Genomic DNA, 24,861 nt, shown 5'->3' on the forward strand with positions numbered 1-24,861 from the left:
ATGTTGCTGCTTCTTGATCTTTCGATACCGTCGATCATAATATTTTATTAGAGCGTATCAAAACACGTATTGGTATGTCAGACTTAGCCTTGTCTTGGTTTAACTCCTATATTACTGACAGGATGCAGTGCGTCTCCCATAACAATGTGACTTCGGAGTATGTTAAGGTAAAGTGTGGAGTTCCCCAGGGTTCGGTTCTTGGCCCTGCACTCTTCAGCATCTACATGTTGCCGCTAGGTGACATCATACGCAAATACGGTGTTAGGTTTCACTGTTATGCTGATGACACCCAACTCTACATGCCCCTAAAGCTGACCGACACGCCGGATTGTAGTCAGCTGGAGACGTGTCTTACTGAAATTAAACAATGGATGTCCGCTAAATTTTTGCATCTCAACGCTAAGAAAACGGAAATGCTGATTATCGGTCCTGCTAGACACCGACACCTATTTAATAATACCACCTTAACATTTGACAACCAAACAATTACACAAGGCGACTCGGTAAATAATCTGGGTATTATCTTCGACCCAACTCTCTCGTTTGAGTCACACATTAAGAATGTTACTAAAACGGCCTTCTTTCATCTCCGTAATATCACTAAAATTTGTTCCATTTTGTCCACTAGCGACGCTGAGATCATTATTCATGCGTTCGTTACGTCTCATCTCGATTACTGTAATGTATTATTTTCGGGTCTCCCTATGTCTAGCATTAAAAGATTACACATCTGCGGTCCCCTCCAAGATTTCTCATTGTTATCCCATTAGGTTGAGTTTTTTCTTGCCCTGATGTGGGATCTGAGTCGTTGTGTCTTGTGCAGCCCTTTGAGACACTTGTGATTTAGGGCTATATAAGTAAACATTGATTGATTGATTGATTGATTATTTCTATTAAGATGGTGCTGCTATATGGACAAGATAAACAATTACTGGAAAGACTACAACCTTAGGGAAGTGAACCAGACAAGCAGACAGCACAGTTGTGAAAAAAGTAGTGGTTCTTCTATGTAGGCTGTCATTGAAACAGGTGGCTAGGAACTTGACTTATAGCTTACTGTACTGGAAGTAGTGCAAGGACTAGAAGACCCAAATATATCTCTTGATAATGTACTGTATGTGTAGGCCTCAAGAGATAACTCCTAAGATGTGACCATGTATGGCGCTATATGGGTACATACTGTATCAGTACAGTACAGAATAGAAATGTGTGATCACTTTTTGAAACTTTTTGAACTGCTACCCTCGGGCAGGAGATACAGGACAATAAAATGCCGGACAAACCGATTCAAGAACACTTTTTACCCGAGAGCAATAGTGTCGCTGAACACAAGACAATAATGACTGTGCATGTGAGCTGTGTGCTTGGTATTTTTATGTATTTTATGTATTGTTATCTATTTATCTATGTTCTTATGTTTTTATGTGTTATTATGAATTTGCACTGAATTAGTTTTTGCATACATTTTCGTTGTACAATGTACAATGACAATAAAGATATATTCTATTCTATTCTATTCTACTTCAGCAACGAAGGCAAAGACAAACGGCTAGGCCAGGGATGTCCAAACTTTTTCCACTGAGGGCCGCACACAGAAAAAATAAAGCATGCGGGGGCCATTTTGATATTTTTCATTTTCAAACCATAACAAAATAAATTGTTTTTTTGTTTTTTTTACTTTTAGGGCTGCCATAATGGGTCTAATTCATTAAAATGTTAAAAACAAGTAAAATTATTATTATTTTTTTAAATTTAACGCTTATAGTAAATCTCTACAGTATATCAACTTCAGGTTGATATAAAGTTAAAAAAACCAAAAAGGTTGTATGCCTTTTCTGTCAAAGACAACTTTGGTTTTTTTATAATAAAACTGAATTATGCAGTATTTCCCCCACTGCCCAAAACATTCAGAAACCAATGTTTGATGTGAAGTAATTAGAGCCTTAAAAAGATCAATAATGCAGGACACCATTGGTTGTAATTTCCTTAATATTTTTGAGTAATCACAGTGAAAAGATAAATAAAATCCAATTAAATATTTTTGGGATCCAAAGGTGCCCCACTCATGAAGTGATACATTTTTATTCTTTTTTTTTTTTTACTTTCAACACTTAAGTTACGAGATCAACTTCAGATATATCTGTCGATTTTAGGTTTGAACTATTATTTTGTTTGTTTTATGCTCTTTTGTCAAAGAAAACATTGATGTTTTTGTATGGCAACCACACAAAATATGCAATATTTTCTACATAAAACATTTTAAAGTGAAATATTAGAAATAATTGGAGCCTTGAATAGGTCAATAATTCATTATAACATTGATTTTTTTTGTGCAATGGCAAAAAAAGAAAAATAAAGATAGACAAAAGAAAAAAAACAGCCTGCATGGCAGCTTTGCAACTTTTTGTAGTTTGAATTCACCTCATTCCACTTTTTTAAATGTTTTTTTTTAATTTTTGCAATAGCATTTCCAGAATGTGTGGCGGGCCGGTAAACAATTAGCTGCGGGCCGCAAATGGCCCCCGAGCCGCACTTTGGACACCCCTGGGCTAGGCAGACGGGTGAAATTTCTGCAGAATTAAAACAATGCAGAATTTGCTGCTTTCAGATTACCATTTTTTTCTTAACCGCTAAAAAAACTAATATTTATTAGACAGACATATCTGCACAAGCAGCATGTAAACACTCACCATACACTTCATTTGGTAGACGTGCACAGTCTAGTGCAATCAAAAAATGTCACCTTTACGGAGATAATAACATTCGGTCTTGATTGCCAATGTCAGGCAGTAATATAGTGTATTTTTTTTACCAATTGATAAGCATTAACTATGTCCCATTTCAGGGGTTGCATTAAAATGCCAACAACGTCATAACAAAGACTCCTTCAAATGCAGGCCACAAATGAGCCTTACATTTCCCATTTTTGCAGGATGCATCGCTGCCATCATTCTTGGCCTCCCTTATCCCAGGGTTATTTGTATTTTACCTTAAAATTACAATAGACTACATTAGTAATACTAACATGTAGCCCCCTAGAATAATGACTAAATAATAAGGGTGTGAACATGTGACGCAATTGGGAAACCTCCCAAAGGCTAAGCTGCCTTATTTATTAAAGGTTGACGAAACTTTCAGTGGTGCTTCTGAAGGCATTGCCTCCATAGGCCACAAAACGCTGGGTCCTCCAAAGGATGCAGCCCCTGAATTACGGCACAGCCATATTATCCAAGTACAATGAATAGACATACAGTGTGGGGGGGCTCATTTTTTCACACTGTCAATTACATTTGTGCCACCCCCTATGGGTAGTGGTCAAAATGCTTCAAAAGACTTGCAAGCACATCTAATACAGTTAGCTTTAAAGTTGTATAATCATTAGACAATTAGTTGCCAAGTCCTGCCTGTTACAGAGATTCTGTGCTTGATGGCCGCCATGTTTTTCAAACAATCTTGCTCAAATTTTACATACAATTTTGTAATGATTCGGCTGAACTTGATCCTATGAGGTTATGCAGGTGTATTTAATGTTTTGGCTTGTAATAGTGCTCTTGTGCAGGTTGTTTAGCTGTTCTTGTGTAACTAAAGAAGTGTTGTATGTGTGTGGTATAGGCACCCCTCACCTCTAATCCACAGAAGTAATTAGTCTAAACCTCAGCATGACTTCTGCCAGTAAAAAAACCCCACAAAGGGTCATGACCCCTGCCCTTGGCATTGACCGACCCCTCCCTTCCCATGGACACTGTGTGAATTAGAGGCAAAGCGCCGAGGATAAATGACAGGTTTAATGTAATCCCTATAAAATCCTGTTCATGCTGCCCTTTTTGGCGTCCACCTCTCATTTTAAATTCTAGCCTGCTCTCTCAGAGCATATGTTAAATGTTTAACGACCGGGCCAACCGTGAGGTGTAAACCGCAAAGAGATGGGGCTAAGTGGTGGGAGCGTGGGACCACCATCCCCAAGTGTGTGTGCTAGGGGAGATTAGGCCTCTTTTACAGACCCTTTTATAATCTGCTCTGTCCCTTTTCTTTCGTGTTTTCTCTGCCTCCGTTTCTCTTTGACGGGTAGCTTTTTTTCAGCACAATTCCCAGCTTTTATCCCCTTCTTCCGGAGCTCTGGTTTTCAATACAGACAACATGCCACTGCCATTTTGTCGATCTGAGCCTAAAAAAAAGCCCAAAATGTGTGTGCGAATTGGGAAACAAGCAAGAGATATTGGAGAGGTGAGAAGAAGTGAAGGTACAAAGTTAGTGATAATTCAAGGCCCTGACACTTACAGAGTCTGAAGCCCGGTGCTTTTAGTTGTTGCTGTTGCTGCTGCTGCTGCTGCTGCTGCAAGTTCTCACTATAGACAGTTGTCACGTCACCTTTCTCACAGCTGTTGAAGCATCGCCCGCCACTGCACACTCTTCGACACATGGTGGGTGTAAAGACGATCTTTATGCGGTCCAGGCTGGACGTGAGGTTGGCCCCTGGGAAGCACACGCATAGCCGGTTGACAAGGAGCAACATCAACGGTAGACTAGAAGCAAGTTCCATGCCTCCGCCTTCAGCCTCACCTACACTCAACTCACCTCTTGGCAAACCATCAGGCAGTTTATAAATGTACAAGGGCGTGCGCCGATGCTCGCAATTGGCATGCTGTAACTAAATGAACAACAGCACTGCAGGCCAGAAAACATGGAACAGATATCCGGCTAGTCTCTAGGGCCTTTATCTTTCCGAGAGGGTGTTTTAGATGTGTGTGTGAGTGAAAGGGGAAAAGAGAGGTGAGGGCAAGTGAATGTTGTGTAATGGTGGGCCTGCCGTTACCCTGGTGCCCCATAAAAGGTCATTACAATCCTGGGACAACAGTATGTAAATAATTATACCGTAAATGCTGTAAATGTGGCCAAGAAATGTATTGATTTAAAACAAAGGTTACATACAATACAGGCCAAAGGTTTGGACACACCTGGTCCCTACACACCGGAGCTCTTGTAAAAAGAGCTCAGCAGCGCATGCACTTTTTGCGTCGGATGAAAAAAGCACAGTTCCCTCCCCCCATTCTACAGAGGCACTATAGAGAGCCTACTGACCAACTGCATCTCTGTCTGGACTGGAGCCTGCAGGGCCTCAGATTGGAAGTCTCTCCAGAAAGTGGTGAGGACGGCGGAAAAGATCATCAGGACTCCTCTTCCTCCTATCCAGGAGATCGCAAAAAGCCGCTGCCTGACCAGGGTTTAGAAAATCTGCAGAGACTCCTCCCACCCCCACCAAGGAATGTTTTCACTGCTGGACTCTAGAAAGAGGTTCCGCAGCCTCCGTAGCAGAACCTCCAGGTTCTGTAACAGCTTCTTCCCTCAGGCCGTAAGACTCTTGAACGCATCATAATAATTCCCTCAATTCCCCCCAAAAATGGATTAACTCGCTGGAATATAAAGACAATATAAACATACATCCATAAAAGTGGATGCGTATGCAAAAGTGCAATATATTTATCTGTACAGTAATGTATTTATTTATATCTGCACCTTATTGCTTTTTTATCCTGCACTACCATGAGCTAATGCAACGAAATTGCGTTCTTATCTGTACTGTAAAGTTCAAATTTGAATGACAATAAAAAGGAAGTCTAGTCTAGTCTAGTCTATTTCAATTTTTTTTCTTTATTTTCATGACTATTTACATTGTAGGTTGTCACTGAAGGCATCAAAACTATGACATCTGTGAAGTGAACACCCTTTCAGGTGACTATCTCTTGAAGCTCATTGAGAGAATGCCAAGATTGTGCAAAGCAGTAATCAGAGCAAATGGGTGGCTATTTAGAAAAAAAATGAATATAAAACATGTTTTCAGTTATTTCACCTTTTTTTGGCAAGTATATAACTTCTAACCTGACTCAAGCCAGATCCTTGTAGTTTGCTGAGCTCCACACAAGGATCTGGGACTTGTATTTCAGAAGGCGGGGCTTTGTAAAAAAAAACATTGTATGTGATTGGATAAACTACTTGTCCGTTATCTTGAATGACGTGCTACTTCAACCACTCACATCGAAATCAACCTGTGACGCTGATGAGAGCGACGCTGGGAAATCCAAAACAGAACAGCCGACATTGGATAACAACAGAGCGAAAATAATTAATTAATTAATTTAAAGAATCAATATTCGAGAAATTCGACAAAACAGTTGCAATAGCAGAATCAATGTCAGCACACGACTCCTTGCTGCGTACCGCCATTGTTGTTTGAATCAAACAGTTGCTTCGGCGCTACGTCACATCTATGAAATCCAGCCCAGCGATCCTGATTGGTTCATTAGTTGTTGCTATCTTGAAGGAGTTTACATTGCCCTCGAGCCCAGATCCTTGTGTGGAGCTCAGCGAACTACAAGGATCTGGCGAGAGTCAGGTTACATAACTCCACCTGTGTTCATTCAAAGTTTTGATGCCTTCAGTGACAATCTACAATGTAAATAGTCATGAAAATAAAGCAAACCCATTGAATGAGAAGGTGTGTCCAAACTTTTGGCCTGTACTGTATATGATAACTAGACTAAAGCGTGACACATTTCTCTTTTGGAGATACAGGACATAGTCAGAAGTACTTTGTTTTTTTTTAATTGTCAAAAGCATATCAGTCTGACCATGCAAAAAGTATTGGAACTGCACATTAGGTGCTCTAGGCTTAATTTTGCTCAAACCGAGCGCTGGCAAACAGAGATAACCTTGCCATTCTCTGCGCCAGCGGCGTAACTTGCCAGGAGACGTGCGGCCACTCGCCTTCATTTTAAATTTTCCACAAGCCAAGCAGTATGTCCAAGAGAAAGCAGTCTGAACTGTTAATCATGTCCACAAAGACATGACAACAAAGCACTCCGAAAACACTGGATTGCTTCCCCCGGCAACTAAACACCACTGCAGTCAAATCATTCACACCCTACACAAGAAGACTCCTGCGAAGTGAATTATATTTATATAGCTCTTGTTCTCTAGTTACTTAATGCGCTTTACATGGTGAAACCCATTATCTACATCGTTAAGCTACATTTAAACCAGTGTGGGTGACACTGGGAGCAGGTGGGCAACGTGTCTTGCTCAAGGACACAACAGAAGTGACGAGAATGGTGGAAGCGGGAATTGAACCTGGAACCCTCGAATTGCTAGCACGGCCGCTCTCGACCGAGCCACACCGCCCAAAGCCCATTTAATTTTAATCATCATCATTTTCACGATAATTATTACAAAAGTATTTATCAAAACATGTTCAACAGTTAAAAGCTCATGTGTAGGTCATGCACGCAGAAAATACTTTAAAGTGCATTTGTATTTTGTGATCCAACCAAATTAAAAAATGTTTTCCTGGTCCATACCTTGTCATGACCCTCTGCTTTTTCGTACTTCTTTTGGACATGTTGTAATGAAAAACTGTAAATGTGATGTACCATATTGTAACATTGTATCAATGTTTGAAATAAAATAACACCGCATAGTTCTGTTGTTTTCTTAAAAGCAGGGGCGGTCAGGAATTATTTTAATATTAAAACATTCTATTGTCTGGTTCTCATGAACCCAACATCGTGTATCGCCTCGTCTCATGATAGCTTAACAATGACTTGCACATTTTGCAGTTCATGAGAAAGTAAAATGAAAATGTAGCTCTCTTTGATCATTTATGAATATGTATATTGCCCATTACAGAAGCAACAAAACCAATGATGTAATGTGGAGCAAACCGGTCAGTTAATTAATAATTAATACCGCTGATGGTAAGCAGAGGTGGGTAGTAACGCGCTACATTTACTCCGTTACATCTACTTGAGTAACTTTTGGGATAAATTGTACTTCTAAGAGTAGTTTTAATGCAACATACTGATTTTTATCGATCTGTTAATGCACGCCCCTGTTTGTTTTGGTTTGTCAGACAGACCTTCAAAGTAGGATCTATCGCATGCCTGCGTTTCACCAATCAATTGCAGTCACTGGTGACGTTTGACTCCGTTTCACCAATCAAACAGAGCCAGGCGGTCACATGATTAACAAGCTTAAGCTTACATGAACTCAACGTCAAATTTGAGGAAGCACATCGCGGTAAGTAACGTTAGTAGATATTTTGGCTGTCACCGTAGGCTGATGTTAGCTTCCTTGCTATGAATCACTGTCAAATGTACATTGTGTGGGGACATTTATTAACGCACTGCAGCCTCATAGACACGCACACACACACACACGCACTCACACACACACACACACACACACACACACACACACACACACACACACACACACACACACACACACACACACACACACACAAACACACGCACACGCACACACACACGCACAGTCGCACACACACACACAAACACACACACACACACACACACACGCATGCGTAGAAACACCAATCTGTGTGTTCCCAGGTGCAGCCCACACCTATCAGTTTATGGTTTGCGTAAAGGCTAACTTTTTATTTTCCTTTGTAATCTCTGCCTACTGAGCCTATGGTGCTGTTAAGTTATTGTGGCTCAATTTGCCTTATTTTTGTTTTATGTTAATGTATTATTTAATATATATTATTGTTTTAGTTGCTTAAAGGCCTACTGAAACCCACTACTACCGACCACGCAGTCTGATAGTTTATATATCAATGATGAAATCTTAACATTGCAACACATGCCAATACGGCCGGGTTAACTTATAAAGTGACATTTAAAATTTCCCGGGAAATATCCGGCTGAAACGTCGCGGTATGATGACGTATGCGCGTGACAGTCAGTTAAACGGAAGTTATGGTACCCCGTAGAATCCTATACAAAACGCTCTGTTTTCATTTCATAATTCCACAGTATTCTGGACATCTTTTGCAATTTGTTTTATGAACAATGAAGGCTGCAAAGAAGACAGTTGTAGGTGGGATCGGTGTATTAGCAGCGGACTACAGCAACACAACCAGGAGGACTTTGTTGGAGAGCAGACGCGCTAGCCGGCGACCTCACCTTGACTTCCTACGTCTCCGGGCCGCCAAACGCATCGGGTGAAGTCCTTCGTCCTTCCGCCGATCGCTGGAACGCAGGTGAGCACGGGTGTTGATGGGCAGATGAAGGCTGGCTGGCGTAGGTGGAGAGCTAATGTTTTTAGCATAGCTCTGTGCGGTCCGGTTGCTAAGTTAGCTTCAATGGCGTCGTTAGCACAGCATTGTTAACCTTCGCCAGCCTGGAAAGCATTAACCGTGTATTTACATGTCCATGGTTTAATAGTATTGTTGATTTTCTATCTATCCTTCCAGTCAGGGGTTTATTTTTTTTGTTTCTATATGCAGTTAAAGCACGATGCTATCACGTTAGCTCGTAGCTAAAGCGTTTCGCCGATGTATTGTCGTGGAGATAAAAGGCACTGAATGTCCATTTCGCGTTCTTGACTCTCATTTTCAAGAGGATATAGTATCCGAGGTGGTTTAAAATACAAATCCGTGATCCACAATAGAAAAAGGAGAGAGTGTGGAATCCAATGAGCCAGCTTGTACCTAAGTTACGGTCAGAGCGAAAAAAAATATGTATTTCACTGCATTCTAGTCCGTCACTCTAACGTTCCTCATCCTCGCTCAAATTAATGGGGTAATGGTCCGAATAGCTCTAGCTGCGTTGAAAACAATAGGAAAATATGAGGGAGTGAACAACTGACAACGTCACGCTACTTCCGGTAGGGGCAAGGTTTTTTTTTATCAGAGACCAAAAGTTGCGAACTTTATCGACATTGTTCTATACTAAATCCTTTCAGCAAAAATATGGCAATATCGCAAAATGATCAAGTATGACACATAGAATGGATCTGCTATTCCCGTTTGAATAAAAAAAAATCATTTCAGTAGGCCTTTAAGAGATATTCCTGGGTCTGAATTTGCTCATTGCTATTTTTATGTTTTTGTGCATTATTTGTTGCCGTCATCATTAAACGAACATACTCATCAGTTACTCAGTACTTGAGTAGTTTTTTCACAACATACTTTTTACTTTTACTCAAGTAAATATTTGGGTGACTACTTCTTACTTTTACTTGAGTAATAAATCTCTAAAGTAACAGTACTCTTACTTAAGTACAATTTCTGGCTACTCTACCCTTCTCTTCTCTCAAGGTTGTCCATCGTATCCGATGACGACAATTCATCTCTATGTTTTGTGAGTCCTCATGTGGCTGAATAGTCCAATCCGTGATCCACATGATCTGCCGCAAACAGAGCAGGTGAGGCACTGACTGGGGGTGCAGGTATGGCAATGGCTTCATGCCTTCTTTGACGCTTCCTGGCTCGTTGACCACTTCCGTCCTCCTCAAGCTTTTGAACTCCTTGTTGGAGGAGCTGCCGCCAGGTGGAATGTTGGGCTGCAGTGTCCTCCAGCTGGGTCGGGTTCAGGCCGCATTTCTTCATGACAGTCTTCATTTGATCTTTATAACGCTTTTTTGGGCCTCCTGCCAAGCGGTGACCAAGATGAAGCTGACCATAAAGCACCTTGCGTGGTAAGCGTTCTTCTGGCATCCTGATAACGTGGCCTAGCCAGTGAAGTTGGTGCTGGGTGACTGTAGCCTCCACACTGGTGCAGTTGGTCTTGCAGAGTATTTCAGTGTGGGGGACTCTGTCCTTCCAGGATATCCCCAGGATGCATTGTAAGCACCTGATGTGGAAGGCCTCCAGCATCCAGAGGTGGCGGCTGTACAGGGTCCACGCTTCACAGCTGTAGAGGAGGTTCGTCATGACCACAGCTAAATAGACCGCTACCTTGGTATGTAGCCTAAGGTCATTGTTCTGGAAGACCCTTCCCCTGAGTCTGATAAAAGATGCTGACGCCTGCTTGATCCGGTTTTGAACCTCCCTGTTGATATTGCAATCGTCAGAGAGAAAGCTGCCAAGGTATTTGAAAGAGTTCACTACTGCTAGTGGTTTATTGTCGATGGTGAAGGTTGGTGGATGAGGTGGAGGAGTGGATGCCCACTGGCATATTACCTCGGTTTTTGCCACGTTGACAGAGAGGCCCAGTCTGCCATAAGCACTTGCAGCGGCTGAGAGGGTAGCTTGCAGAGCTTCCGGTGTGTGGGCCACAACTGCGCAGTCATCTGCGTATTGGAGTTCGATGACTTGCACTGGTGTGACTTTTGTGACTGCTTGGAACCTCCGGATGTTAAACAGGTTCCCTTCAAGTCGGAAGTCGACGGTAACGCCACTGCCCTTCTTGATCCTCTCATGGAGCAGCAGTGTCACACATAGGAGGAAGATATTAAACAAGACTGGAGCAAGGACACATCCATGGCGTACACCGGTGCACACCTTAAAGGGTTCTGATTCCTGGCCGCCAATAGTCACACGTGACATCATCCCTTCATGGAATTGCCTTAGGATGTTAACAAACTTCTGTGGGCAGCCGAACTTCAGGAGGATATTCCAGAGAAGCTCCCTGTTGGCTGTGTCAAAAGCCTTCGACAGATCAATGAAAGCAACAAGAGGTCCTGGTGCTGCTCCCTACACTTCTCCTGAAACTGCCGTGTTGTGAACACCATGTCCACAGTGCTCCTGTTCTTCCTGAAACCACATTGTGACTCCGGCAACAGGTCTTCCGTGATGTTGTTCACCAAAGTGTAGCATGACTTTAGCCAGGACTTTACCAGCAACAGCCAGAAGTGAAATGCCACGACTGTTGCCACAGACGGACTTGTCCCCCTTGCCTTTGTAGATGGTGATAATATTGGCATCTCTCCACTGCTGAGGGACAGTTTCATGCTTCCACACTTTGCTGATGACAAGGAAAAGGGCACGGATGGAAAGGTAGCCTCCTTGCTTGAAGATCTCTGCAGGGATGCTGTCAGGACCAGGGGTCTTGCTGTCTTTCAGAGACATTATTGCACTCTTAACCTCTCCAAAGGTTGGTGGAAGGTCAGGGTCATGGATGGTTGGGTAGTCAGGTAGTTCCTCCAGAACTGAGGGGTCTGTTGGGGCGGGCTGATTAAGCAGAGTTTCAAAATGTTCTGCCCATCTTTTGGTGATGAGCTTCTGGTCTTTTATGAGGGTTGTACCATTGTTAGACTTTAGCGGGGAGACAGCGCAGTTTCTTGGGCCGTAGATGGTTTTCATTGCATCGTAAAAGTTGTGCATATCATTTTTGTTGGCATGAGATTGTATTTCAGCTGCCTTTGATATCCACCACTCATTCTTCAGGGCACGCAATTTTGACTGCACCTCCCTTCTGGATGTTTGCCATTGCTGTCGGAGCACAGCTGAAGTGGGGTTGTTGAGTACAGCGTTGTGTGCTGTGTGCATGTGTTTGAGCATGGTGGTTATTGTGGCTGTGTTGTCATCAAACCAGTCCTGATGCTTTCTGCGCTTATAGCCAATGGATTGGGATGCTGCCTCATAGAGCCTGGAGCTAATAGAGGTCCATTTGTCGTCAATGGAGTCATCACTCTCCAGAACATGCTCAATGTCTTCCAGGTTTTTGGCCAGAGAGAGACGGAGATTGTCCTGAGCCATAGGATCTGCTAGCCGGGTAGAGTCAAGCCTCTTCTTCCCTAACTTTTGAAGACGGATAGCAGGGCGTACTTGCACCCGGAGCCTGGTTATGATGAGCCGGTGGTCGGTCCAACACTCAGCTCCTCTCATTGCACGAGTTAGTGATACGTCTTTTATATCTGAGCGTCTCACAATGGTGTAATCAATCAGGTGCCAATGTTTGGAGCGTGGGTGCATCCAGGATGTTTTGTGCTTATTTTTTAGTTGGAAGATGGTGTTTGTGATGGTCAAGTCATGCTCAGCACAGAGGCTTAGCAGCCGTAGGCCATTAGCATTGGCTTGTCCAATGCCATGCCTGCCAATAACACCATTCCGCACCTTGTTGTTCTTCCCCACTCTGGCATTGAAATCGCCCAACAAGAAGATCTTGTCCTTCTTAGGTGTGTGACGGAGGGCCTCATCTAATGCCCGGTAGAAGCGGTCTTTAACATCTTCCTTTCATGGTAGCGTCGGTGCATAGGCACTAAGAAGGGTGGCATATATTTTCTTAGCCAGAGGGATCCTGAGTGACATGAGCCTTTCACTTATGCCAACCGGTGCTTCTGGGAGTTTTGGTAGGAGGCCGTTTTTTATTGCAAGTCCCACACCGTGCTGATGCTCCCCTCCTGGAGGGTATCCTTTCCAGAAGAAAGTGTAACCTTGCACTTCTTCCTTCAGGGATCCTTCATCCAGGAGTCTGGTTTCACTAAGTGCAGCAATATCAACATTGTAGCGGTTAAGTTCCGCTGCAATGAGTGCAGTTCTGCGCTGGGGTCTATCAGCGGTAACGCTAGTGTCCAGGAGTGTCCTTATGTTCCATGATGCCAGTTTAAGAGGGATTCTTTTCTTTGCTTTATTTTGACCGCGGAGTGGAATTCCCGACAGGTGCGGTAGCCTGTCCAGGATGGTTTTGAGTGGGCAATGTTTGGGCCACCTTTTCTAGTCCTTTCCCCAGTTGGGGTGAGCAGTGCAATCCTAAATAGGGCTGCTCAGGCGTACAGGGGTCTGCCGAGAGCAGCTGCCACTCAATTTCAGCTACTAGCGACCATATATAGCCCTGTACCACTGGTGTGCAGGGTTCTGACTAGGAGCTTCCAGTGCATTCATACCTGCACCCGTTATCAGACACCCCATCGCCACCAGACTTTGTTTCATTTCCGGTTTCCACAGTTGCAGGAGGATGCCGTAGCTCCAGTTTTTTGGAGAACCGCCTGTCGTGTGCCGCCAACCACGTTGCTTTTTTTTCAGGGTGTGCTCCCCTAGCCTTTGTCTTCCTAGACTTACCCACAAGGCAGCGGGTCTTCGCCGTATCCCTGGCTAGGGGGAAGTCAGGTACTAGGCCTTTGCCAAGGGCCACCTGGGGTAACAGTAGTTAAGGGGTTAACCTCCTAGTACCCCAAAACCCCCAAAGAAGAGCCTCCACTGCCGGATGCACTTTAACGTCATGCCCAGGACATCTACTCTACCCACCTCTGATGGTAAGACATGCTAAGTAACAGTACAGTGGGTTTAACACACACTCTTTTTTTAAACAACAGTTAAGTAGCACAGCTAACATTTTAAGTGCATGCGGGGTCTATAAAACTGCTTAATAATAACCACAAATGATACCTCAAATGCAAGTAACAAGAAACATTTTTTTTATCTGGAGGTAGTACTGTAATTGATACCAGCAACTGTGGCTGTGCTATAGTACATTTTGTGAACTCCCCAATGACTTAAGAGCTGCTCTGGACAAATAGTTGATGTCCCAGGGCTTTTTGCTCAAAGGCAGATCAACTTAACTTTCAATCGGTGGGGATTTTTGGTCACACTTCGAGTCTGGCGTGTCCAGGACTGGATGGAGACTATAAATATGTATAATGACAGCGTTAATTGAGACATTTACTGTATGTGGCCTGTACTTGTTATGTACAAACTCGGCTTACTGTATACTACAAAGAAAGTTTTGACATGTTTAGCAGCTATTTCTCTCACTTTTGGTGTCACGTGTATGTTTTGCATTGTTTTGTGATTATGAGGTCTACCGCTACAAGTGGTGGTCTCAGATCATCATAAACAGCTTATTTAGTGAGCAAATATATTATTATTATTAATTTAGTTAGAATGTATTTATTTTAGCACTGCCTAATTGTATGTACATTTATTTTTTTTTATCAGTTTTATGAGTCCCTACTTTTGCAGTATATTTGATTAGTATTTATTTTTGTGATCAACCTGACATCCATCTATCCATCCATTTTCTACCGCTTGTCCCGTTCAGGGTCGAAGGGGTGCTGGAGCCTATCTCAGCTGCATTCGGGTGGAAGGCGGTGTACACCCTGGACAAGTCGCCACCTCATTGCAGGGCCAACACAGATAGACAGACAACATTCACACTCACATTCATAAGCATCGATAATAATCTTTGTGGTTGCATATCATTTGACAAGGTTTATCCTGTTACACTGTTAATAGGTGAGATATAACTATTAAATATGATTAAAATCAAGAGTAAGATTACTAATTATGTGTTAATATATGGGTGGAAAAGTTGGGCCCTGATGTCAAAAAGTTTAATAATCCCTGCTTTGATAACTGTAAAGGGGGCTGATTAAAAAAAGCCTCAAAGGCATCACACCATAACTTACTACTATAGGGCTGTCAAAAAATAATGCATAAACAGATGTATTTAACTGACAAGAATCGCTGCAATTCCGGTTGGATTTGCATGTAAATGCTATATGCGCAAGCCGCGGAAACGCACAAGCCGCCGAATCACGCGAGTCAAACTGAAATGCTACTGTTAGCATGCTGATACTTGTAATGCAACTAGTACAAAGGGATATGACTGTGAAGCGTACACATGTAAAATTGGCTAGAAAGTTACCATGCTAACGTTTGTGATGTAACAGGCTTGTAAGCCTTACAGGTACCTGTAGGCGACCTGGTGGTTGCATCACAAGGCTGTCACAAGATACTTGGTCGTCACGCCTCATAAATATAACAACGTTAACATGCTAACAGTTAGCATGTGTCATTTATCAAGGTGTACGGCTGCAAAAACAGTTAGCATGGTAACTTTAGCCTGCTAACGGTTAGCATGTGTCCATCCATCCAGCCATTGTCTACCGCTTGTCCCTTTCGGAGTCACGGGGGGTGCTGGAGTCTATCTCAGCTGCACTCGGGCGGAAGGCGGGGTACCTCCTGGACAAGCCGCCATAGTCATGTACTAAATTATAGGTCTGGGGTGAACAGTTGCAAAATTATCAAAAAAAGTTAGCATGCTAAATATGTTATGCTAGCATGCTAACAATAACATGCTAACAGTTAGCATGTGTCATGCACCACATACTATGACTCTAAGGTTTACGGCTGCAAAATTAGTTAGACATTTTTTTAAATAGCTTAAAATGTTAGCATGCTAAAGTTAGTATGCTAGTACATCATACATCTTTACACTGACGTATGTATTACTCTGATTACAGACCGCATTGCAACTCACTCCATTTTCTACCGCTTATTCCCTTCGGGGTCGCGGGGGGCACTGGAGCCTATCTCAGCTACAATCGGGCGGAAGGCGGGGTACACCCTGGACAAGTCGCCACCTTATCGCAGTGCAACTCACTCCTTTCAGGTAAACCATCGGTGGTTGTGCACTCAATATAAATTGTGTGATTAATCTATGTTGAGATGTGATTAATGCAATTTTTTAAGATTAATCACATGCATTTGAGATCCCTGTATTTATTCATATCTCTTATATGAAAATAATCCTGCAACATGCATTTTCTTGCGTCTGGATCATACCAAAGGCAGTACAGAATATAGTTGTGTGCCGCATGTTCCACAGCATTGGAAAACACCACCGGTTGGGTTAGACTTAGACTTAGACTTAGACTTCCTTTTTATTGTCATTCAAATTTGAACTTTACAGCACAGATAAGAACGAAATTTCGTTACATAAGCTCATGGTAGTGCAGGATAAAAAAGCAATAAGGTGCATATATAAATAAATAAATATATATAAATAATATATAAATATATATATATATATATAAAATAAATAAATATATATAAATATACATAAATAAATAAATAAATAGATTACTGTACAGATAAATATATTGCACTTTTTCACATGCGTCCACGTTTATGGATGTATGTTATATTGTCTTTTTTATTCCAGCGAGTTAATCCATTTTGGGGGGAGTTGAGGGGATAATCTAATTATGATGCGTTCAAGAGTCTTACGGCCTGAGGGAAGAAGCTGTTACAGAACCTGGAGGTTCTGCTTTGGAGGCTGCAGAACCTCTTTCTAGAGTCCAGCAGTGAAAACAGTCCTTGGTGGGGGTGGGAGGAGTCTTTGCAGATTTTCTGAGCCCTGGTCAGGCAGCTGCTTTTTGCGATCTCCTGGATAGGAGGAAGAGGAGTCCTGATGATCTTTTCCGCCGTCCTCACCACTCTCTGGAGAGACTTCCTGTCTGAGGCATTGCAAGCTCCAGTCCAGACAGAGATGCTGTTGGTCAGCAGGCTCTCTATAGTGCCTCTGTAGAATGTGGTGAGAATGGGGGGAGGGAGCTGTGCTCTTTTCATCCGACGCAAAAAGTGCATGCGCTGCTGAGCTCTTTTTACAAGAGCTCCGGTGTGTACGGACCAGGCTATATTGTCAGTTATCTGCACCCCCAGGAACTTGGTGCTGCTTACTATCTCCACCACTGTGCCGTTGATGAAGTTAAAGTTAAGTTAAAGTTAAAGTACCAATGATTGTCACACACACACTTGGTGTGGTGAAATTTGTCCTCTGCATTTGACCCATCCCCTTGTTCACCCCCTGGGAGGTGAGGGGAGCAGTGGGGAGCAGTGGGCAGCAGCGGTGCCGCGCCCGGGAATCATTTTGGTGATTTAACCCCCAATTCCAACCCTTGATGCTGAGTGCCAAGCAGGGAGGTAATGGGTCCCATTTTTTTATAGTCTTTGGTATGACTCGGCCGGGGTTTGAACTCACAACCTACCGATCTCAGGGCGGACACTCTAACCACTAGGCCACTGAGTAGGTTAGAGTTAGTTAGTTAGATGAAGAGTGGAGCGTGGCTGGACTGGTGCTTTCTGAAGTCAACGATGATCTCCTTGGTCTTGTCGACGTTCAGGACCAGGTTGTTGGTTCTGCACCAGTCAACCAGATGTTTCACCTCTTCCCTGTAGTCCATGTCGTTGTTGTCACGAATGAGGCCCACTACTGTCGTGTCGTCCGCATACATCACAATATGGTTAGCAGCGGACCTAGCGCAGCAGTCATGAGTCATCAACGTGAACAGCAGCGGACTCAGGACACAGCCCTGGGGGGAGCCGGTGCTCAGGGATATGGCACTGGAGGTGTTGTTGCCCACTCTCACAGATTGGGGTCTGTCTGTGAGGAAGTCAAGCAGCCAGTTGCAAAGGGGGGTACTGAATCCAAGGGGGGGGGGGGGCAGTTTGCTCACCAAGTACTGTGGGATGATAGTGTTGAATGCTGAGCTGAAGTCCAGGAACAACATCTGCACGTGTGTGTCCTTTTCTTCCAGATGTTCTAAGCTCAGGTGGAGTGCAGAGGAGATGGTGTCCTCTGTGGAGCTGTTAGGGCTGGTATGGGTCGAATGTGGGGGGAAGTCTGGAGACAATGTATTCCTTTACCAGCCTCTTGAAGCACTTCATTATGATGGGGGTGAGTGCAACAGGGCGGTAATCATTGAGGGAGGAGATTGTGGGTTTTTTGGCACTGGAATGATTGTGGCCGTCTTAAAACATGATGGTACCACAGCCTGGGTCAGCGAGATGTTGAAGATGTCTGTGAGAACCCCAGCCAGCTGGTCTGCACATCCCTTAAGCACCTTGCCCGGAATGTCATCAGGTCCCGGTGCTTTACGGGGGTTCACTCTCCTCAGGGTTTTTCGGACATCCGCTATATCCAGGTTGAGCGGCTGCTCATCAGGGCGAGGGATGGATTTTCTCGCCGGAGTGGTGTTAAGTGCCTCAAACCTTGCAAAGTAGTTGTTAAGGTCATCTAGGAAGCTGATACTGTTGTCACAGGGACAGGGGGCAGCTTTATAGTCCGTGATGACCTGTATGCCCTGCCACATTCGTCTAGTGTTTGTAGGGTTCTCGAAGAAATCCTGCACTTTCTGACTGTGAGCACGCTTTGCAACCTTAATGGCATGGTTCAGGTTAGCTCTGGCTGTTTTTAATGCCACCATGTTGCCAGACTTAAAAGTATTGTTCCGAGCCTTCAGCATTGCACGTACCTCACTGTTCATCCAGGGTTTCTCGTTGGCCCGTGTGGGGATGTTCTTGATCACACTGACATCCTCCATGCACTTCTGAATGTATGCGGACACAGACTCTGCATACTCCTCCACACATGTGTGGTGATTTTCGGTGACGCTGCTTTGAACATGTCCCAGTCTGTGGTTTCGAAGCAGTCTTTCAATGCTGACATTGCTCCCTCTGGTCAGGTCCTCACCTGCTTCACTGTAGCTTGCTTCCTGATCAGCAGGGGCTTGTATGCAGGAATTAGCATCACAGATAGATGGTCTGAAGAGCCGAGGTGGGGCCGTGGTGCAGCTTTATACGCCTGTTTAATATTACTATGAACCAAGTCCAGCTTGCTTCCACCCCTGGTTGCAAAATTCACATATTGATGGAAATGAGGGAAAACTGTTTTCATGTTAGCTTGATTAAAATCCCCTGCCACGATGAAAACTCCCTCTGGATGTGTAGTTTGCAGTTCATTGATGGAGCAGTACAAAGCATTCAAAGCTTATTTGGTGTTAGCACTGGGGGGAATGCACACTACTGTGAAGATCATAGCACTTGACATATGATCCATTGCATCATATGTCTGGAACGGACATATGATCCATTTGCAACCTTAATGGCACGGTTCAGGTTAGCTCTGGCTGTTTTTAATGCCACCATATCGCCAGACTTAAAAGCCTTGTTCCGAGCCTTCAGCATTGCATGTACCTCACTGTTCATCCAGGGTTTCTCGTTTTTATATGGTCTGAGGAGCCGAGGTGGGGGCGTGGTGCAGCTTTATACGCCTGTTTAATATTACTATAACCAAGTCCAGCTTGCTTGAAGTAAAATATGTCCGGACATATGATCCATTGCATCATATGCTCCATTGGAGCATATGATGCAATGGATGTGGTGTAAATGAGTGTCTCCAAAGTGACAATTGGTAGCACACGAGAAAGAAAAAAAACTTATTTGAATAGGGCGACCTGCACCACTTTTGTACTTGCCATCTCAGTAGATCACCAACAACATATTTAGCACATTGGGATCTTAGTAGATCAGGCTTAGTAGATCAGGCCCTTTGTGTTCTACACTTAACGTTTGTCTTAAAGAAGATGGTTTCAATCGGAATTCATGCAACAATTAATTGATCTTAGTGCATGTAAAAAAGACTCCAGAGGCGAGCGGACAGGTACCGACAGGCCAAGCGAAGTGCGGCTGCAGCGGTCACGGAGGCAAAAACTCGAACATGGGAGGAGTTTGGGGAAGCCATGGAAAACGACTTCCGGATGGCTTCGAAGCGATTCTGGTCCACCATCCGCCGCCTCAGGGGGGGGGAAGCAGGGCACTGTCAACACCGTGTATGGTGAGGATGGTGTGCTGCTGACCTCTACTGCGGCTGTTGTGGATCGGTGGAGGGAATACTTCGAAGACCTCCTCAATCCCACCAACACGTCTTCCTATGAGGAAGCAGTGCCTGGGGAATCTGTGGTGGGCTCTCCTATTTCTGGGGCTAAAGTTGCCGAGGTAGTTAAAAAGCGTGGACATCGGGGGCGGTACCTCTGGATAGGCAGACCGGGATAGCGGTTCCTCTCTTTAAGAAGGGGACCACAGTAAGGTCTATTCAAGTGTACTGGAGAGGAGGCTACGCCGGATAGTCGAACCTCAGATCCAGGAGGAACATTGTGGTTTTCGTCCTGGTCGTGGAACGTTGGACCAGCTCTATACTCCGGCAGGGTCCTTGAGGGTGCATGGGAGTTTGCCCAACCAGTCTACATGTGCTTTGTGGACATGGAGAAGGCATTTGACCGTGTCTGTGGGGAGTGCTCAGAGAGTATGGGGTATCGGACTGTCTGATTGTGGCGGTCCGCTCCCTGTACGATCAGTGTCAGAGCTTGGTCCGCATTGCCGGCAGTAAGTCGGACCCGTTTCCAGTGAGGGTTGGACTCCGCCAAGGCTGCCCTTTGTCACCGATTCTGTTCATAACATTTATGGACAGAATTTCTAGGCACAGTCAGGGCGTTGAGGGGATCCGGTTTGGTGGCTGCAGGATTAGGGCTCTGCTTTTTGCAGATGATGTGGTCCTGATGGCTTCAACTGGCCAGGATCTTCAGCTCTCACTGGATCGGTTCACAGCCGAGTGTGAAGCGACTGGGATGAGAATCAGCACCTCCAAATCTGAGTCCATGGTTCTCGCCTGGGAAAGGGTGGAGTGCCATCTCCAAGTTGGGGAGGAGATCTTGCTCCAAGTGGAGGAGTTCAGGTACCTAGGAGTCTTGCTCACGAGTGGGTGAAGAGTGGATCATGAGATTGACAGGCGGATCGGTGCGGCGTCTTCAGTAATGCGTATGCTGTATCGATCCGTTGTGGTGAAGAAGGAACTGAGCTGGAAGGCAAAGCTCTCAATTTACCGGTCGATCTATGTTCCCATCCTCACCTAAGGTCATGAGCTTTGGGTTATGACCGAAAGATCACGGGTACAAGCGGCCGAAATGAGTTTCCTCCGCCGGGTGGCGGGTCTCTCCCTTAGAGATAGGGTGAGAAGCTCTGTCATCCGGGAGGAGCTCAGAGTAAAGCCGCTGCTCCTCCACATCGAGAGGAGCCAGATGAGGTGGTTCGGACATCTGCTCAGGATGCCACCCGAACGCCTCCCTAGGGAGGTGTTTGGGGCACGTCCGACCGGCAGGAGGCCAAGGGGAAGACCCAGGACACGTTGGGAAGACTATGTCTCCCGGCTGGCCTGGGAACGCCTCGGGATCCCCTGGGAGGAGCTGGACGAAGTGGCTGGGGAGAGAGAAATCTGGGCTTCTCTGCTTAGGCTGCTGCCCCCGCGACCCCACCTTGGATAAGCAGTGGAAAATGGATGGATGGATGGCATGTAAAAAACTACTGAAATTCAGCTATAAAACAATGTTTTATTTACTACTCAAGAGAGAAATTGCTAAAATGGATACGATTCCAGACGTTGCTGCAAATGGTGATTGATCATGATTAATTAACTTGGGAACTGATAATTACTTAAAAATTGCACTACTTAGTAGACATAACTTAATTTTACTCAAAAAAATGTACTTTAAATATATTTTTAATGGAGAACACATTATGTATTTTAAAATATTTAGCAACACATCTACAAACGTAAGTCAAGGCCAAACGTTTGGACACACCTACTCATTCAATGTGTTTTCTTTATTTTCATGACTATTTACATTGTAGATTGTCACTGAAGGCATCAAAAATATGAATAAACACACGTGGAGTTATGTACTTAACAAAAAAGGTGAAATAACTGAAAACATATTTATTCTAGTTTCTTTAAAATAGCCACCCTTTGCTCTGCTTACTGCTTTACACACTCTTGGCATTCTCTCAATGAGCTTCAAGAATACCTGTTAAGTGAAAACCATTTCAGGTACCTCTTGAAGCTCATCGAGAGAATGCCAAGAGTGTGCAAAGCAGTAATCAGAGCAAAGGGTGGCTATTTTGAAGAAACAAGAATATAAAACATGTTTTCAGTTATTTCACCTTTATTAAGTACATAACTCCACATGTGTTCATTCATAGTTTTGATACATTCAGTGACAATCTACAATGTAAATAGTCATGAAAATAAAGAAAACGCATTGAATGAGAAGGTGTGTCCAAACTTTTGGCCTGTACTGTATATTCAACAACATATTTCAATTAACAACATGTTTAAGTTGTATTTAACACACCAGAGGCAAGCATGTACAGTCTGGGACGCTGCCAGTATTTGCTTTTTCTCTCTTTTGGCCAATGTTCCAGCTAGCAGTGACACCGCAGGATGTCAGTATGTATTCTCTGCAGTGTGTTGTGTTTGTTTTGACGAGGCAAGGGTGGGTGCAAATGGCTAGCGTGCATGTACAGTGAGAGAATATGTATGTTGTTCATTTCACAGTGTGGGGAAGACTTTGTTTTTACCTGCTGGTGATAATGCATTGTTGAATTGTCCATTCAGCTGGTTGTGACTGCTTGGCCTGTGAGCGTTGAAATACTGCACGTTGTCGTGTCTGTGTCCATGTGAGTTCCTGTGCTCATTTCCGTGGGTGTTGCCGTTGGGCAGAGCATTGGAGGCGATCGGCCCAGAGGATGACGGATAACGCTTCACAGTACGGGAGGTCCCGGTCAGCTGAGGGGAGGAGTCAGGGGGTCCCTGTCTCACTTGGGTCCTGTCAATCACACCATCACAAGACCACAAACATATGACCTCAGAGCAAAGAGTGAAGGTCCCAAGGGCACTCATCAGAATAGCGTGTGCATCACCGTGAAATTAGTTTAAGCATGGTGAGTGTGTGCAACAGAAAATCATATTCCAGAGAGACCAGCATTGTGTCTTAGGTCATAACTCTGCTTAATTAATCAATTTGTAGGAATTAAATCAATAATAAAAGCATAACTCTTCTCAACTAACATCTGCTGCGGGTCAAAAAGCCATGACCCTTACTCATCCACAAAGATTATTTTTATGACATTCAGTAAGAGATTATTCACCATTTAAAAACAAACAAACAAAAAAAAAACAGGGAAGCAAAGGAAAAAAGGATCCAGAGCTGAATTTTTTTCCACAAAAATAATGTTGCCATGAGGTTGATATTGATTTTCCCAATCCCCTATATAGTTTGCTTGACTAGATAATTAACTAGTCTGGTCTGAAGCAACACCCTGAATGATAAACAGAACATTTAAAAACTAGAGTTGACCAACACAGTATTTTTTTTTTAACCAGCAAGCGTTTGATTTGGGTCAATTGTGTTGCACAACCAGGAAGCGGAGTTCATGTGAGCGACCCTGGAGAGTCCTGTGCTTCAGACAGATAGGCAAACAGTTCTACCTGAACTGCTGGGGCTTCGGAAGTTTTCTTGGCCAGTTGGCCTTACAATAACACATCTGGATCCAACTTATCTGGCCTGTCGGACAGGCAGCAGAACAAGACAAAGATGAACCATAACAGATCAGATTAGTCGACATGTTCTGTAGAGCAGTGGTCCCCAACCACCGGGCCGCGGCCCGGTACCGGTCCGCGGACCGATTAGTACCGGGCCGCACAAGAAATTAAAAAAAAAAAAAAAAATATATATATATATATATATATATATATTTTTTTTTTTTAATTTTTTTAATGAAATTAAAGATTAAGATTAAAGTACCAATGATTGTCACACACACACTAGATGTGGTGAAATGTGTCCTCTGCATTTGTCCCATCCCCTTGGGGAGCAGTGGGCAGCAGCGGCGCCGCGCCCGGGAATCATTTTGGTGATTTAACCCCCAACTCCAACCCTTTGTTGCTGAGTGCCAAGCAGGGAGGTTATGGGTCCCATTTTTATAGTCTTTGGTATGACTCGGCTGGGATTTGAACTCCAACCTAACACAATATATACATTATATATCAATATAGATCAATACAGTCTGCAGGGATACGTAAGCACACATGATTGTATTTATTTATGTAAAAAATAAAAAAAAAAAATTTTCTTTTTCATTTGCGCCAAAAGACACACACACTCGGCTCAGCCAGTGATGAGTTCATGGCCACAGTTGGACAACTCCAAAGCCACAGGTAAACTCTGTTAGGTCGTTACAATGTGATACGGTTCACACAAAGCTAAATCAATGTCTTTAATAGCACGTTATTTGTGTGTGTTGTTGTTTTGCAAGTTAGCTTATAGCAACGGAGTTAAAAGAGTTAAATACTGCATGTTGGCTACTATTTTAGCAAAATAAACAAGCACTGTACACCCACACTCTCTAATTACAATTGAACTAATTCTAGTGGCATATATTAAGAATGTAAATTTATGAATAGTAATCATAAAATGTTGTTACCAGATTACATAAATGCTGATTAAAAAAAACTCTGCAATGATATATTTCACAGACAAAAGTTGTAGAGTGTATCCCATGCTTGTGCTACATCACACATTTCATTGTGTAAAATGTGAAAACTTTAAAGTAAACTAAATGTGATCTTAGAAATGAGTATGTCTCACATTCTTCCACAGCAGGACCGCCACTCAGACATACAACGTACAGCTCATCAAAAACAAGATTTTTTATTTTCATTGTCAGTG

At 43.7% G+C, this 24,861-nt stretch overlaps 1 protein-coding gene and 1 long non-coding RNA gene across 6 annotated transcripts in view; one reads left to right on the forward strand and one right to left on the reverse strand.

The window, feature by feature from the left end:
* The window catches only part of LOC133646673 (latent-transforming growth factor beta-binding protein 1-like), a 321,379-nt gene that overhangs the window by 182,325 nt on the left and 114,193 nt on the right, over positions 1 to 24,861 (reverse strand). For all 5 annotated transcript variants that reach the window (XM_062042297.1, XM_062042299.1, XM_062042298.1 and 2 more), the window contains exons 4-5: positions 22,712 to 22,959; positions 4,279 to 4,473 (exon numbers count right to left, since the gene is read on the reverse strand). In XM_062042297.1, coding sequence (XP_061898281.1) covers positions 4,279 to 4,473; positions 22,712 to 22,959 — 443 coding nt within the window. The remainder of the gene's footprint in view (positions 1 to 4,278; positions 4,474 to 22,711; positions 22,960 to 24,861) is intronic.
* Positions 1 to 24,861, forward strand: part of LOC133646675 (uncharacterized) — a 46,899-nt gene that overhangs the window by 14,033 nt on the left and 8,005 nt on the right. The window contains exon 3 of the long non-coding RNA XR_009825332.1: positions 15,982 to 16,130. This is a non-coding gene — a long non-coding RNA (uncharacterized LOC133646675). The remainder of the gene's footprint in view (positions 1 to 15,981; positions 16,131 to 24,861) is intronic.

This window comes from Entelurus aequoreus, linkage group LG03 (genome assembly GCF_033978785.1).
Source record: "Entelurus aequoreus isolate RoL-2023_Sb linkage group LG03, RoL_Eaeq_v1.1, whole genome shotgun sequence".
NCBI classification, from domain to species: domain Eukaryota; kingdom Metazoa; phylum Chordata; class Actinopteri; order Syngnathiformes; family Syngnathidae; genus Entelurus; species Entelurus aequoreus.